At 47.5% G+C, this 14,056-nt stretch overlaps 1 protein-coding gene across 6 annotated transcripts in view; it reads right to left on the bottom strand.

Annotated features, from left to right (window-relative positions):
- Nucleotides 1-53: 53 nt before the first annotated feature.
- Nucleotides 54-14,056, bottom strand: part of TK2 (thymidine kinase 2) — a 45,703-nt gene continuing 31,700 nt past the window's right edge. For 3 of the 6 annotated variants that reach the window (XM_012468302.2, XM_012468301.2, XM_012468305.3), the window contains 2 exons: nucleotides 12,171-12,251; nucleotides 8,071-10,570 (listed from right to left, as the gene is read on the bottom strand). In XM_012468302.2, the coding sequence (XP_012323725.2) occupies nucleotides 10,472-10,570; nucleotides 12,171-12,251 (180 nt within the window). In that variant the 3' untranslated portion in view covers nucleotides 8,071-10,471. Of the gene's footprint in view, nucleotides 174-2,292; nucleotides 7,409-8,070; nucleotides 10,571-12,170; nucleotides 12,252-14,056 lie in introns of those variants that run through there. The other 3 variants (XR_010344850.1, XM_012468304.2, XM_012468303.2) reach the window with 3 other exon arrangements.

Raw genomic sequence — 14,056 nt, forward strand, 5'->3', positions numbered from 1 at the left:
TGGAGGCCAAACGTGCACACAGGTGGGTACATTTGGGCATGGCATGTGCACATACACATGCCCTTAGTCGTTCTTCACTGGGATCCCAACAGAGGGCATCCTCCTCCAACCAGGGCCTTCTCTATGCAGTGGCAGGTGTCAGTAACCCAGGGACAGCCCCTCAGGCTTCCCATCTGTGAAATGGGAAATATTAAATAGGTGAAGGTCCCTTCAGGGCACACAGCAGGTGCTTAATGAATGTTGGTACCTGCCTTTGCTCTCCCTGAAGCTGAGCATATAACCACACCACTTTCTTTCTTTTTCTTTTTCTTTCTTTTTTTTTTTTTTTTTTGAGACAGAGTTTTGCTCTTGTTACCCAGGCTGGAGTGCAATGGCGCGATCTTGGCTCACCACAACCTCCACCTCCTGGGTTCAGGCAATTCTCCTGCCTCAGCCTCCTGAGTAGCTGGGATTACAGGCACGCGTCACCGTGCCCAGCTAATTTTTTTTGTATCTTTAGTAGAGACGGGGTTTCACCATGTTGACCAGGATGGTCTCGATCTCTTGACCTCGTGATCCACCCGCCTCGGCCTCCCAAAGTGCTGGGATTACAGGCATGAGCCACCGCACCCAGCCAACCACACCACTTTCGGTCCTTAAGACCAAGGAGGGACCACAGGCTAGGATTTAAAAGCTTTGACTCCATCTCCATCCTAGTCAGAGAGAGCCATCCACTAAGACAGCCCCTACACAGGCTTTCTGAGACACAAATCAGGAAGCAGCAGGCACTGGGAAGCCCAGGGCACGCTACTTAATCACCCACTCCAACTATCCATCCAACTATCCATCCATCCCTGCCTCCCACCCTCCCGCCCTCCCTTTATCCATCTATCCTTCCTTCTTTCCATCCAGCTATCCGTCCGTCCAACCACCCATCCCCACCTCCCAACCTCCTTCCCTCCCTCGATCCTTCCTTCTATCTAGCCCCTCATCCATCCAACCATCCATCCATCCACCATCCATCCATCTACCCACCCACCGATCCTAATCACTTAGCACAGCATCTGACAACCCACAGCCAAGCTGGATAGCTGTCAGGGTGTGCAGCATTACGGGGCAAGTAAGGGAGCAACGCCCCAGCCACAAGCCTCCAACAGGAACATCAGAAACAAGTGGGGCCGGGGCAGTGGCTTATACCCATAATCCCAACACTTTGGGAGGCCAAGGTGGGAGGATCACTTAAGCCCAGGAGTTTGAGACCAGCCTGGATAACGTAGCAAGACCTTGTCTCTATAATAAAATTTTTTTTAATTAGCCATGTAGTCTCAGCTACTCAGAAGGCTGAGACGGGAGGACTGCTTGAGAGATTAAAGAGTTCACATCAGCTTAATTTTCTGCACAAAGATTTTAATTCATGTATTCATGAATTAAAGAGCTCAAGGCTGCAGTGAGCCATGGTCACACCATTTCACTCCAGCCTGGGTGACAGAGTGAACCCTGTCTCTTAAAATAAAAATAAGTGAAAAAAAAAAAAAGGCAGACCTGGAGGCAGAGCAGGTCAGCAATCTCAGGAGAAGGATGAGGCAAGAGGCTGCATCAGCTTGGAACCACAATGGCCACTCCAAGGCATATCCCCAGGGCACCTGACCTGCAGCAAAGGAGCCTGGAGGAGCAACTTAGGCCAAGGATTCCAGGGACAGGCTAATTATTTTCTTTCTTTTCTGACCATTAACATAAGAAGCATGCTTATCCCCAAACCAGAACAGAGCTTTTGCTCTCTCCACTAAGCCTGCTCCTCCTGCATTCCCCATCTGGGTAAATGAGTCCACCATCTACTCACTCAAATCCAATGCAGATGTCATCCTTGACCTCTCTCCCCTCTCTCTTGCTCTCTCTCTCTCTCTCTCTCTCTCTCTCTCTCTCGCTCTCTCTCTCTCTCTCTGTCTCTCACCCTCGCCCTTGCCCTCTCTCCCCTCCCGCCGACATCCTTCATGCAATTCTTAGCTCCTTTCATAACAGAGTCTGAATCTGACCCCTTCCCACCTCCTTCCACAGTAACCAAATTCACCATCGTCTCTCACTCACATCCCTGGAGGCTGCCAGCCTTCTGCAGCCTGTGCCCCACCCGAATGCCGAATGCCGGAGGATTCTGTTAAAACCTACATTAGGGCTGTGCACGGTGGCTCATGCCTGTAATCCCAGCACTTTGGGAAGCGGAGGTGGGAGGACTGCTTGAGTCCAGGAGTTTGAGACCAGCCTGGGCAACATAGACCCCATCTCTATGTATTAAAAAAAAAAAAAAAATTAATGTAAAAAAACAAAAACAAAAAAAAACCTACATTTGATCATGACCCTCATCTCATCTGTTCAATTCCCTCCAGGGGTGCCTGAGGTCATATCAAGTCCCAGGCTCATCCCCTCACTTCCCCTCTGAACTCATCTTGGGTCCCTTCCTATTGTATACTGTAGCCAAAACCACCCTGGCTTCTGCTAGGTTCTGGAACATGCTGAGCCTGGCTCTATTCCCAGCCTCTGCACAAACTGTTCCCTCTGCTCTGTCCCCCTACCCCAACCTGCCATTTTCTCTTTCTTGTTATTCACATTTCCCTTTAAATTTCACCTTCTCAGCGAGGCCCCCCTCTGACCAACCATCTCTCTATCACATCAGCTTAATTTTCTGCACAAAGATTTTAATTCATGTATTCATTTTCCATTTACCCCCGTTAGAAGATAAGCTCCATGAGAGATCAACTTCATCTTGTCTCATTCACCACTGTTTCCAAGCATCCATGATATTAAACCATCAAATGAGTAGAAAACTTAGAAAGTACAGATATGAAAACAAAAGCAAACATTACCATCATTTCCACCATTCAGAGATACCGAACATTACTATGTTTGTGCAATTCCTCCGGTCTTTCTTCCATATACACATATATTAAAAAATTGAGACTGTAATATTTACAGTATTGTGCTCTGCCTTTATTTCCCATGAAGGGCCTTAACTAATTTTAGACCAAGAGAAAGTTGCAAAATAGTACAAAGAACTCCTTTCCACCCCTCACCCTGCCTCTCCTGAAGTTGACATCTTATGTAACCATAGTATAATGATCAAGAACAGGAAATTAATATTGATACAATGTTATTAGCTATACTACAAACCTTATTTAAGTTTCCCCAATGTTTCATTAATATCTTCTCTCTATTCCAAGAGCATATACAGGATCCCACATTGCACTGAAGTTGACATCTTATGTAACCATAATATAATGATCAAGAACAGGAAATTAATATTGATACAATGTTATTAACTATACTACTAACATTGTTTAAGTTTCCCAGTGTTCTGTTAATATCCTTTCTCTATTCCAGAAGCCTATACAGGATCCCACATTGTATTTGTATATTTTCCTTTGTCTCCTCCAGGCTGTAATAGTTATTCAGTTTTTGCCTCGTCTAACATGACCTTGATGCTTTTAAAGAGTTTTTAAAAATCAGTTATTTTGTTGAATGTCCCTCCATTTGAGTTTGTCTGGTGCTTTCTTATTACTGGAGTCAAGTATGCATTTCTGGCAAGAATACCATACCAAAAAAAAAAAAAAAAGATGCTGCCAGGCGCGATGGCTCACACTGTAATCCCAGCACTTTCAGAGGCCAAGGCAGGCAGATCACTTGAGCTCAGCAGTTTGAGACCAGCCTGGGCAATGTGACAAAAGCCCCACTCTACAAAAAATACAAAAATTAGCCAGGCCTGGTGGCACACACCTGTAGTCCCAGCTCCCCAGGAAGATTACCTGAGCCCAGGAAGATTACCTGAGGAAGATCACCTGAGCCCAGGAAGTCGAGGCTACAGTAAGCTATTATTGTACTACTGTATTCCAGCCTGGGCAACAGAGCGAGACCCTGTCTCAAAAGAAAAAAAAATATGATGCTGTGCCCTTCTCAGAGCATCTTCTTAAAGACTTCATGATGTCCTACGTCTTACTATCTTGATCACTTATTAAGCTGGTGTGTATAGGGTTTCCATCTCCACTGTTAAATTACTTTCTTTCCCTTTTTACTTGATAAATATATTGGGGGAAATACTTAGAAACTATGCATATCTTGTTTCTCCTCAAACTTCTGTCCACTAATTTTCATATTGACATGTAAATCTTGTCTGTGATATTTTTAACTGTGGTGTTTGTGTAATGGCAAATCTGTTTCCCTCTTGCCCTTTACATGTATTAACTGGATTCTTTATAAGGAAGCACTCCCTTTCTTCCCTACTTACTTATTTCTTCAATTATTTATATGAGCATGGATTCGTGGATATTTATTTTAGTCTGTGTGTTAGAATCCAATACTATCACAATTTACTTTGTTCCTCAAACTGTTCCACCTTTGGCCATTAGGAACTTCAGGCATGCTCCTAAATTCCCTTGACATGGTTCCATTGTCCCCCCATCCCCTGCACTTTGTTTCTGGCAACACAAAATATTTCAGGCTCATCTTGTCACTCCTCTGTGGCATCTCTGGAATCAACCACATCTCCTAAGAGCCCTGGTTCCTTTTACAGGAGAATGGTGTTTAGAGACCAAGATCTGGGTAGCAGGTGTGCTCACTGTTACTGGGTGTCATCACTTCTAGATGCACTCAAGACAGAGCTAGGAAACATAGGTATGTGTACTAACTACACATAAACATACACATACATCTATATTTCCATATTTGTCTCTATATAGTTTTATTTATTATTTGTTTAGAGACAGGGTCTTGCTTTGTTGCCCAGGCTGGAGTGCAGTGGTGCAAATCACAGCTCTCTGCAGCCTTGAACTCCTGGGCTCAATCTATCCTCTCACTTCAGCCTCCCAAGTACAGGAGCACACCATCACACTTGGCTAATTTTTGTAATTTTTGTAGAGATGGGGTTTTGCCACATTGCCCAGGCTGATCTCTAACTCCTGGGCTCAAGCAATTCACCCACCTTGGCCTCCTGAAGTGCTGGGATTACAAATGTGAGCCACCACAGCCTAACATTTCTAAATTCTGAGTTTATACTGACACCTCCTATTCTAATCCAGCACCACAGGGTTTATTCTAGGCCCCTCATTATTTGTAACCTCTTTCACTAACAGTAAGAAATCCAGCCCTCATAGTCTACAATCTATTTACTTGTTTGTTCAACTTTAGTATACATAGTTTCAGAATCACTAACCTATACTCCTGTGAGAAACACTTTTTTTTTTTTTTGCCCATTGCAACCTCTGCCTCCAGGGTTCAAGCAATTCTCATGTCTCAGCCTCTTGACATAGCTGGGATTAGAGGCGTGCGCCACCATACCCAGCTAATTTTTGTACCTTTAGTAGAGACAGGGTTTCAGCACGTTAGCCAGGCTGGTCTCTTAACTCCTGACTTCAGGTGATCTGCCCACCTTGGCCTCCCAAAGTGTTGAGATTACAGGTGTGAGCCACCGCACCTGGCCAAGAAACACTTTTAATAACTATATTACAACTATTAGAAACAAGACATTTTTGCCTTTACTCTTGCCGAATCCAGTAAAGGTACCGTTTTCCAGTTACTTACTAGTTCTGTTCTCTCCTGCCCCCATCAGTATGGTTATGTTACTCTACTCACCTGTGGTATGATGGGGTTCATCTGTAATTTTTCGTATTCTGTTTTCTGTTCTCCCTATATCCTAGTTGCTCTTGTTTATTTTGGTAATATGTGAAGGGTGTGTGAAACATTGCTATGGTTCTAACAGTCACAGTTATAGAAAAAGCTATTTCAGGCTGGGTGCGGTAGTTCACTAATGCCAGCATTTTGGGAGGCCAAGGCAGGAAGATCACTTGAGGTCAGGGGTTTGAGACTAGCCAGGCCAACATGGGGAAACCCTATCTCTAATAAAAGTACAAAAATTAGCCAGGGTTGGTGGTGCACATCTGTAGTCCCAGCTACTCAAGAGGCTGAGGGATGAGAATCACTTGAGCCTGGGAGGTGGAGGTTGCAGTGAGCCAAGATCACACCACTGCACTCTACACTAAGCGACAGAGTGAGACCCTGTCTTGAAAAAATAAAAAGGTATTTCAGAGAAGTGTCATTCCCTTCTCTTCCTTGTAGCCCAGTCCCATTTTTCCCTTCTTTCCAGTCTTTTCCCACCAATGTATTTTGTCTCTGGGTGTCCTTCCTGTATTTCCTTTGCATTTGTGTATTTTCTTCTATCTTTTCTTTTTTTTTTTTAATTTACTTTTTGAGAAAGTTTCATTCTTGTTGCTCAGGCTGGAGTGCAATGGTGCAGTCTCAGCTCACTGCAACCTCCACCTCCTGGGTTCAAGTGATTCTCTTGCCTCAACCTCCCAAATAGCTGGGATTACAGGTGCCCACCATGCCCAGCTGATTTTTTGTATTTTTAGTAGAGATGGGGTTTTGCCATGTTGGTCAGGCTGGTCTCGAACTCCTGACTTCAGGTGATCTGCCTGCCTCCCAAAGTGCTGGGATTACAGGCGTGAGCCTCCACATCCAGCCTCTCTTCTTTCTGACATAAAGGGTAGCATACTATAGATACTCATTTGCTTTTTTCACATAATTTTATATCCTAGAAATTATTTCATATCTATTCAGAGAGATCTTCCTCATTCTTCTATACAGCTGCATAGTAGTCCATCATGTGAATGGAGAACAGTTTATTTAACCACTCTCTTGTGTGTGCATCTTTAGATTGTTTCCAAAATTTTGTAATGATTAACAATCTCCCAGGACACCCTGTGTTCCACAGAGCCAAGTCTGAAAAATAACAATCTTGAAAAAAAAAAAAAAAGAAGAAATACAGAAATTCAAGAAAGCTTCTGTGGACAGGGGTAAATATCAATACCCATTCTGGATTCCATGAGATAGGCTTTCCCTTAGCTTCTGTTTAATGATAGCTTTTGCCAAGTTCACCGTCTTATGTAAACTAGAGGAACATGAAATTCACTCCAGCCTTAGGGAAGCTGAGGGGATGGGATTATTAGAAAAAGGAAATGTGTGCCAGGAGCTAAAACCACTGGTCTAGGAAGCACTTTGGTGAGTAATCTTGGCCGAGCCCAGAGCAGCCAGGGATGTATTATTGCTATACCATTCTAAACAATGGATGACTGACATTTGTGAGACCTTGTCATTATTTTAATAACTAACTCTTCAGGGTGGAGAAGCCAAGGAGATGGGTGTTCCTCATTCCACACACATGTGAACATTTGAGGGAGCTCCCCACCCCAGGGCTCCAGGAAAACAGAAGTGATTCAGACTCCATAGCACCCTGCGGGTAGACAGATTTCAAGACCACCTTTTACCTGCTCTGAGGTTTAAATGGCACCACCGTCCCCCAGGTCTAATGGTGCAAGTCTGCAGGAAGATTGTTCTGACTGATACATTCCCCAGGCAGGGGGACACTTCTCATCTAGGTGAAGGGCTCCTACAGAAATGAAAGGGGCAGAAAGAGCAAGTGAAAGACAAAAACAAGCTGGGTAACATGTTTCCAGAGGTCCACGTTCACTCGTTTGTAAATTCAGTCACTCATGTCATCCAAACAAGGATGAGGTGGTTTCAGTCCTCACAGGGTTAGGCCTAGCAAGGGACATTATGGTATGGAATGGCGATGGTGAGGGTGAGGGTGGAGTGATGTGGGGGCAGAGGGGAGAGGGAGGTGAGGCCCAGAGGACCCTGCAGTGCGGATTCCAGGTCATGTGACTCAGTCTGTGGGTATGCACTGCCCTCTTGCCTTTCCCCCACCTCCCAGGGCCTCTAGCAAAGCCCTGTAGGAACCTGCCAGCTTATCCTAGTTATGCCTTGGAAAGGGACATTATTAGCATCTGGATTAAAGTATGAATGGGGAGCAGTGGGCTCTGATGCCAACCGTGGCCAGAGTAGGCACTCCAGCCTCCTCCTGGACAGTCAGGTCCCACAGGAAGAAGCCAGGAGCCAGGAGGTAGAACCAGAAGAGAAAGGTGGAAAGAGCCTGGGACCCCGATGGCCACCAAACCACCACAAAGCCCTGGACCACCACCCCCCTACACAGTTCCTTTATGTAAAAGAGAAATAGATTTCTATCTAGTTTCAAAAAAAACACCAGGTACATATTTTTAAATATTTATAATAATATATTTTACATGTACAATCAAAAAGCTTAAAACTGGAATAAATGCTAACTGAAAGAAAATATGTATGATGTGCAACATTTTTAAAAAGTCAACAAGAGGCAGAGCAGCTGAGCAGCTCTGGGGTGTACTGACTTCACATCCCCATGGAACTCCAGTCTCACAGTAGGGATGAGGTGGGGCCAACACATCTGGAACATCACTGCCCTGGGTGCCCCCTCTGGGCACCTGGTCCACAGTAGTTATCTATGACTTCTCTGTGACCCCTGCCCCAATCAGCTCTGCCTGCCGCAGGGGACAGCAGTCCTAGCTGTTTCAGGTGTGGTCTCTAGGCTGGGAGGTTTTTGTGACCTGCCCTGGCCACCGCTTATGCACCCAGCCTCCTCTCCAAGGTGGAGGGCAGGGAGGACAGCAGGCTCTTCTTGGACCCTTACATTCCATGTTAGGAAACATGGGGTTTGAAAAAATAAAAACTTGTTACTCTACTGGCAAAAGGATGCTGGCGGGAGCTAAAACCACTGGCCTAGGAAGCACTTCAAAATCAACAACAGGGCTTAGGTGAAGGAAGGGTTGCTGCATATCACAGAGCAAGAGAAAAATCACGGTGCAAGTTCTCAGGACGTCTTGAAATTATGCCTTGGGCAAAAAAAGAAACAGACAGGGACAGAGAGAGAGATCACATCTCCCCCAAAATCGATGCTCAAATTGAGCCAAAGGAAAATATTGGACTGTTCATTTACAAATTCTCAAAGATGGACCCCACATGTCAAGATTCCCGGTAGCAAAAGTTCTGCCTTCCCCAGCTTTCTAGCTATATGTGTCGAGCAGCCTGTGGGCTGCAGGTGCTGCTGGACACAGCTCCGACCTGGCTGCTGCCTCTCATCCTGCCAGTGGCACAAGAATTGGTCCGAACAGGAAGGACCAGGAGTTGGAGGCCTTGACCTCTTAACTCTCTGGGACTGACCCAGCAGGGGCACCTGGCACCTCTGTAGAGTCAGAGCATCGCATGCACAGGTGCCCACACTCACAGGGGTCAGGGAGTGGCCTTGCTACCTCTATTTACGGCTACTCTGAGAGGCTGTGGCCTGTTTCTCCAGAGTCGAGCCTTAATCGTTCCCGGGGTTTGCAGCCAGTCTTCCTGAAGCTCTCTCTGCCCACCTCAAAGAGTCAGGACCAGCAACGCTTCCAGAGCCTTTACTTGCAAATCCCAACTTTCCAGACTGTCCCCAAAGGGAATGTTCTTTCTTTCTCTTGTTTTCTGCTTGATCCAAGGATCAGCTGTGCCTTCAATGCAGTTCCAGTTGAGTGAAGCTAAGGTATTTTCTGAACCAACAAAGATGATTTCAGGCTCTATGGCTCGAGGCATTCCTCTGGATGAAACAACATTTCAAAAAGACTTAAGTCCACTTGTGTCTCTCCCTTGGGCCACAGACTGTCAGTAAGTCCAAGAGCAAAGCTCCTTATACAAGGACACAAGACAGGAAGGGAGCCTCGGAAGCCAGGGCTAGCTGCCCCTTGCCCCAGCTTGGCTCTGGGCCACCCAGCCAGGAACCAAAAGTGACTTCCCTGACATGGAGACGACAGCAGTTCAAGGAGGACCTTCATCACCAAGGAGACCCAGCACCATTCAGGAGCCAGCGCGTGAATCTAATAAGGTCCTCAAAGTCCATATGAAGACGTGGTAGACAGGGCTGTAGCAGCCTCCACAGGGAAACCACTGAACACCGGGCTTCAGCCAAATGCAGCACAATTTTGTAGAAGTCTAGAAATGCTGACTGTCCTTGGGAACTGCTCAATATTGAGAAACTGATACCAGCTCCATACACTGCTAGCTCTCCCCGGAAACATAAGAGAGCCTCCACCGGAAGAGGCAGGGTGGTAAGGAACAGCTCTCAGGAGGAGGGAGCCCAGGGCGAGGGAGTTGTAGAGTTGGCTGAAAGTCTGAATGGTGCCGGCTCCACTGCACACTGGCAGTGTGACCCCTGGGGAGCCCCTCAACCTTTCTGAGCTAGGATATAAGACTCCTACCTCGGCCTCCTGCTGAAGGCTGAGACGACTGGTACACAGCTCAAGCGTGAGGTCAGGCACACAACAGGTGCTCTCCCTAAGGGCTTCATGAGTGACTCAGCAGTGCAAAGCCACTGGGAGAAGGGGGGAATGAGAGGCTGCAGGCTAGGCAAACCCATTGGTCCCATTTGTCATTTACCCACAAGGGCCAGAGACTCATGACAAAGACACTTGCAAAGGAGACAAGACCATTAGGAAAATCAAGCTGGCCAGACACAAAGCCTTCCTGAGAGCAAGTTTTCCCAGATCACTCCTAATAGCTAACTTGGCAGCTGCGGGCATTTTTCGGACATGATCCATAGACCTTTCACGTCCTATGGGCCATGCTTCCGATTCTCCGGAGTTAATATTCGATCCCGATTTTGTTCAAAGAGTTCTAACATCTTCTCCATGTGATGGTCAGCCTCAATCACCTGGAAATTAGACACAGGGGTCACGGGGCTAAACTGACCTCAACAGCAGCCTCCCTTCACAGATAAAGAGAGATGGAAGCAGGCAGTAGGAGGCAGGGAGGGGCAGAGAAGGTGCAGGCAGATAAAAAAAGGAAGGTTAGAGCCAAATAGCTCTCAGCTCTAGAAAAATCTACATTTCCAATGAGGTTTTCACTTAAGAATGTACTACAAGGGCCAGACACGGTGGTTCATGTCTATTATCCAGCATTTTGGGAGGCTGAGACCTGAAGATTACATGATCCGAGGAGTTTGAGACCAGCCTGGGCAACACAATGAGACCCTGTAAGTTCATCAATGATTTTTTTTTCCCCTCATCACTTTCTATCCTCCTTTTGTTATATAATAAGGGAGAAAAATAAACTGTACTTATTTAAAAATCTACTACAGTAGGCCGGGTGTAGTGGCTCACACCAGTAATCCCAGCACTTTGAGAAGCCAAGGCAGGCTGATCACTTGAAGCCATGAGTTTGAGACCAGCCTTGCCAACATGACTAAACCTCATCTCTACGAAAAACATAAAAAATTAGCCAGGCATGGTGGTGTGCACCTGCAGTCCCAGCTACTCAGGAGGCTGAGGTAAGAGAATCGCTTGAACCCGGGGGGCACAGGTTGCAGTGAACCGCGATCATGCCACTGCATGCCAGCCTGGGCGACAGAGCGAGACTCTGTCTCAAAAACAAACAAACAAAAAACTACTACAGTAATACCTCACTTTCTGGCAACCTCACTGCCTGCAAGAGCCATAAGCAGAAGTATATGAGCCCAAACGATGTTCCTATGGCCACGCACCAAAGCTCATGCACAGCCCTGCCTCGTAGCCCATCCCATGTTGTATATGTAACCATCTTAGGTTCCCCTAATCAAGGCTCGGAGGGACCCCAGACTCCACATTTCTTGGGAGCATCTGGGTCACTGTACATATGTCTGAGTAAAGAAATCTGGAAAAAAAATCTGGAAACAGCAAACTGGAAAACAAGGAGATGGGGAAGTGAGGAAATTCTGACAGACAGACACATCAGTATCAGTCAGAGATGACGCGGCAGCAAGAGAAAGGCAGGTTACTGTAAAAAGCAAACACAGGAACGCAGAGACATTACTGAGCAAGGCAGACAGTTCCACACACCGCAGCACTTCCTAAGGGCATCAATGTGTGACAGCCCAGACCAGACACTGACATTCCTTCTGATGAGTGCATCACCAAACAAAGGTGAAATGAGGCTCTGTGACATCCACAGAAGAAGGGTCACATTGGAGGAACCACCACCCTAAATGGTGAAAACTGAAACCCACGTCTAGAGTCTTCGCTGAAGATGCTGGATCAGTGACAACTGCCAGGTGTGATGGCACTGGCACAGGTCGCCTTCCCTCAGGTCTGGCCAACTCACTCTGAGACTCAGCCCAGAAATAGGGACTGGGAGAGAGAGGACCAGCCTTCCCACCTTCCTCCTTCGAAGGTGTCAAACTCTAGAGGACTGTGCCTTCCCCCATCTGCAAGGTGGTGGACATTCCCCAAGTCACTCCTCTTTCTAGAACAGTCTCGTACCCTGTAAGGGAGACTTACCAGAACAGGGGCTGCCACGGGGAAAAGGCTGCCTTTGATGAGCCACTCCTCATGGAGATGGTGAATTGCTTCCAGGTATTCCTGCCAGGAAAACACACAAGCAGTCTGGCCGGAGTAGACCCCACCCACCAAGGGTCTCAAGCAGAGAGAGAGGGCAAAGTTTTCAATGACCATGGGCAGTGACTCGGACAAAGGAACCCTGCAAGGGAAACCTGGCTCACGTGGACAGCAGCAGCCACAGCTGCACACTTGGCAGCCAGGACGAGCAGAACAACAGCAGAAGTGTCACCAGTCACCCTGCTCTGCTCCACTGGGGGTTCATGGGCACAAACACTGGCCCTTTCCCTGATGCCTGAATTAAAGCCAAGGCAAAAGGCAGGACCTGCACCTGGCTTCTCCCATTTACTGCCACTTCGGCAGCAACAGAGCCTCAGTTCCTTCAGGCAGGGGTCCAGCCCTGGGCAGCCTCTAAACCCTCCTCTCTTTCTTGCCACCAAGAGGACTGTGACCCTCACCCCTTGCCCTTCTACCCCCTCAACAACTCGTAACCTGTAGACTCTCGAAATCATAAAGACCACCAACTGCAGAAAGCATGATGCGGCAGAGCCCAAGGGAAAAGGGGTACAGGCTCTCCTGAGCCATGGGCCTGCATGCCAGGCAGAACAGATGCTCACTCTCCCGGGCACAGAGCAGGGTGGTTCCTCACACAGATTGCACTCGCCATCCCAGAGGCTCTCGTGTCAACTCTGCAGCTGCCTTTTCATCCACTGCCAAGCTCTCCCTTGGCAACAGGAGCTAGATGTGTCCTATGGACCCCGTCAAACCCTTAAGACAATGGCTTGGATCATGCCTTGGAGGGATCACAGACTCCACATTTTTGGGGAACATCTGGGTCACCACACAGAGCTGCTGTGCCCATCACAGCATGGTCCAGCCTGGCCCCATTCCATCGCATTCCATCCTCCTAGCACTCTTGCCTCCAGGATTTCTAAGGAGCTGCCCAGAGTGAGGCCTGGGCCTTCGTGGCAGGAATTGCATCGTGCTGGCACCAGGGAAAAACAAGGTTGGGCAGGGCTTCAGGAGTAGGATAGGCCTCCCAGGGACAGTGTAGCCCATCCTGGGCTCAGAGCTGCCGACACTCCACTGAACACCTGCCCAGCCTCTGCCTCCCTCCAGTGTCAGCTTCTCACATGGGGCATTCAGCTCAGTACTAACTGAGCAACTACTAGGCGCCAGGCCCCAAGACACATACAGAGGACACAGAGGGAATAAGGCCCAATCTTAAAAAGCTTATTCCCTCTGTGGCCTATGCTATCACGGCCCTTAGGACAGCATACTGACACTATTTGTTTATCCTTTAAGGGGAACAAAGGTATAAACAAATAGTGTCAGTATGCTGTCCTAAGGGCTGTGATCACAGAAAGCCAGGGGGTGGGTGTGGGAGGTTATGATGGAAGGAGGGTCAGGGAAGGCTCCCTGGAGGAGGTGACACCTGAGTTACACTTTAAAGACAAAGGAAATGACTGTGCAGAGGCACATTTGCATAACTCCACAGTGCATGTGGATGTCTGTGTATGGCCACAACTAGTTCCTTATAGCCAGAGCATAGAAGGAGGGAATGGAAGGAGATAACGCCAGAGAGGCAGCTGGGGCCAGGTCATAAGCCATATTATAAAGTGGGGACTGCATTCTAGCCAGCAGCAAGGCATCGAAGGATTCTGGCCTGGGAAATTGTACGCGTGGTGTTGAGTATTGGATGTATCAGCCATGCAGCAGCCTGGAGGCCAGATTTTGGAGGGAGATGTGAGGAGGGAAGGACAAGGTGAGAAGCACAGCCCAGGTCTGTACTGGAGAGCCCCCATGAGAGTCAATGTGGCCCGAGCAGA

The sequence above is a fragment of the Aotus nancymaae genome, unplaced genomic scaffold (assembly GCF_030222135.1).
Source record: "Aotus nancymaae isolate 86718 unplaced genomic scaffold, 86718_ANA_hifiasm-v0.15.2.pri h1tg000030l, whole genome shotgun sequence".
Taxonomy (NCBI): domain Eukaryota; kingdom Metazoa; phylum Chordata; class Mammalia; order Primates; family Aotidae; genus Aotus; species Aotus nancymaae.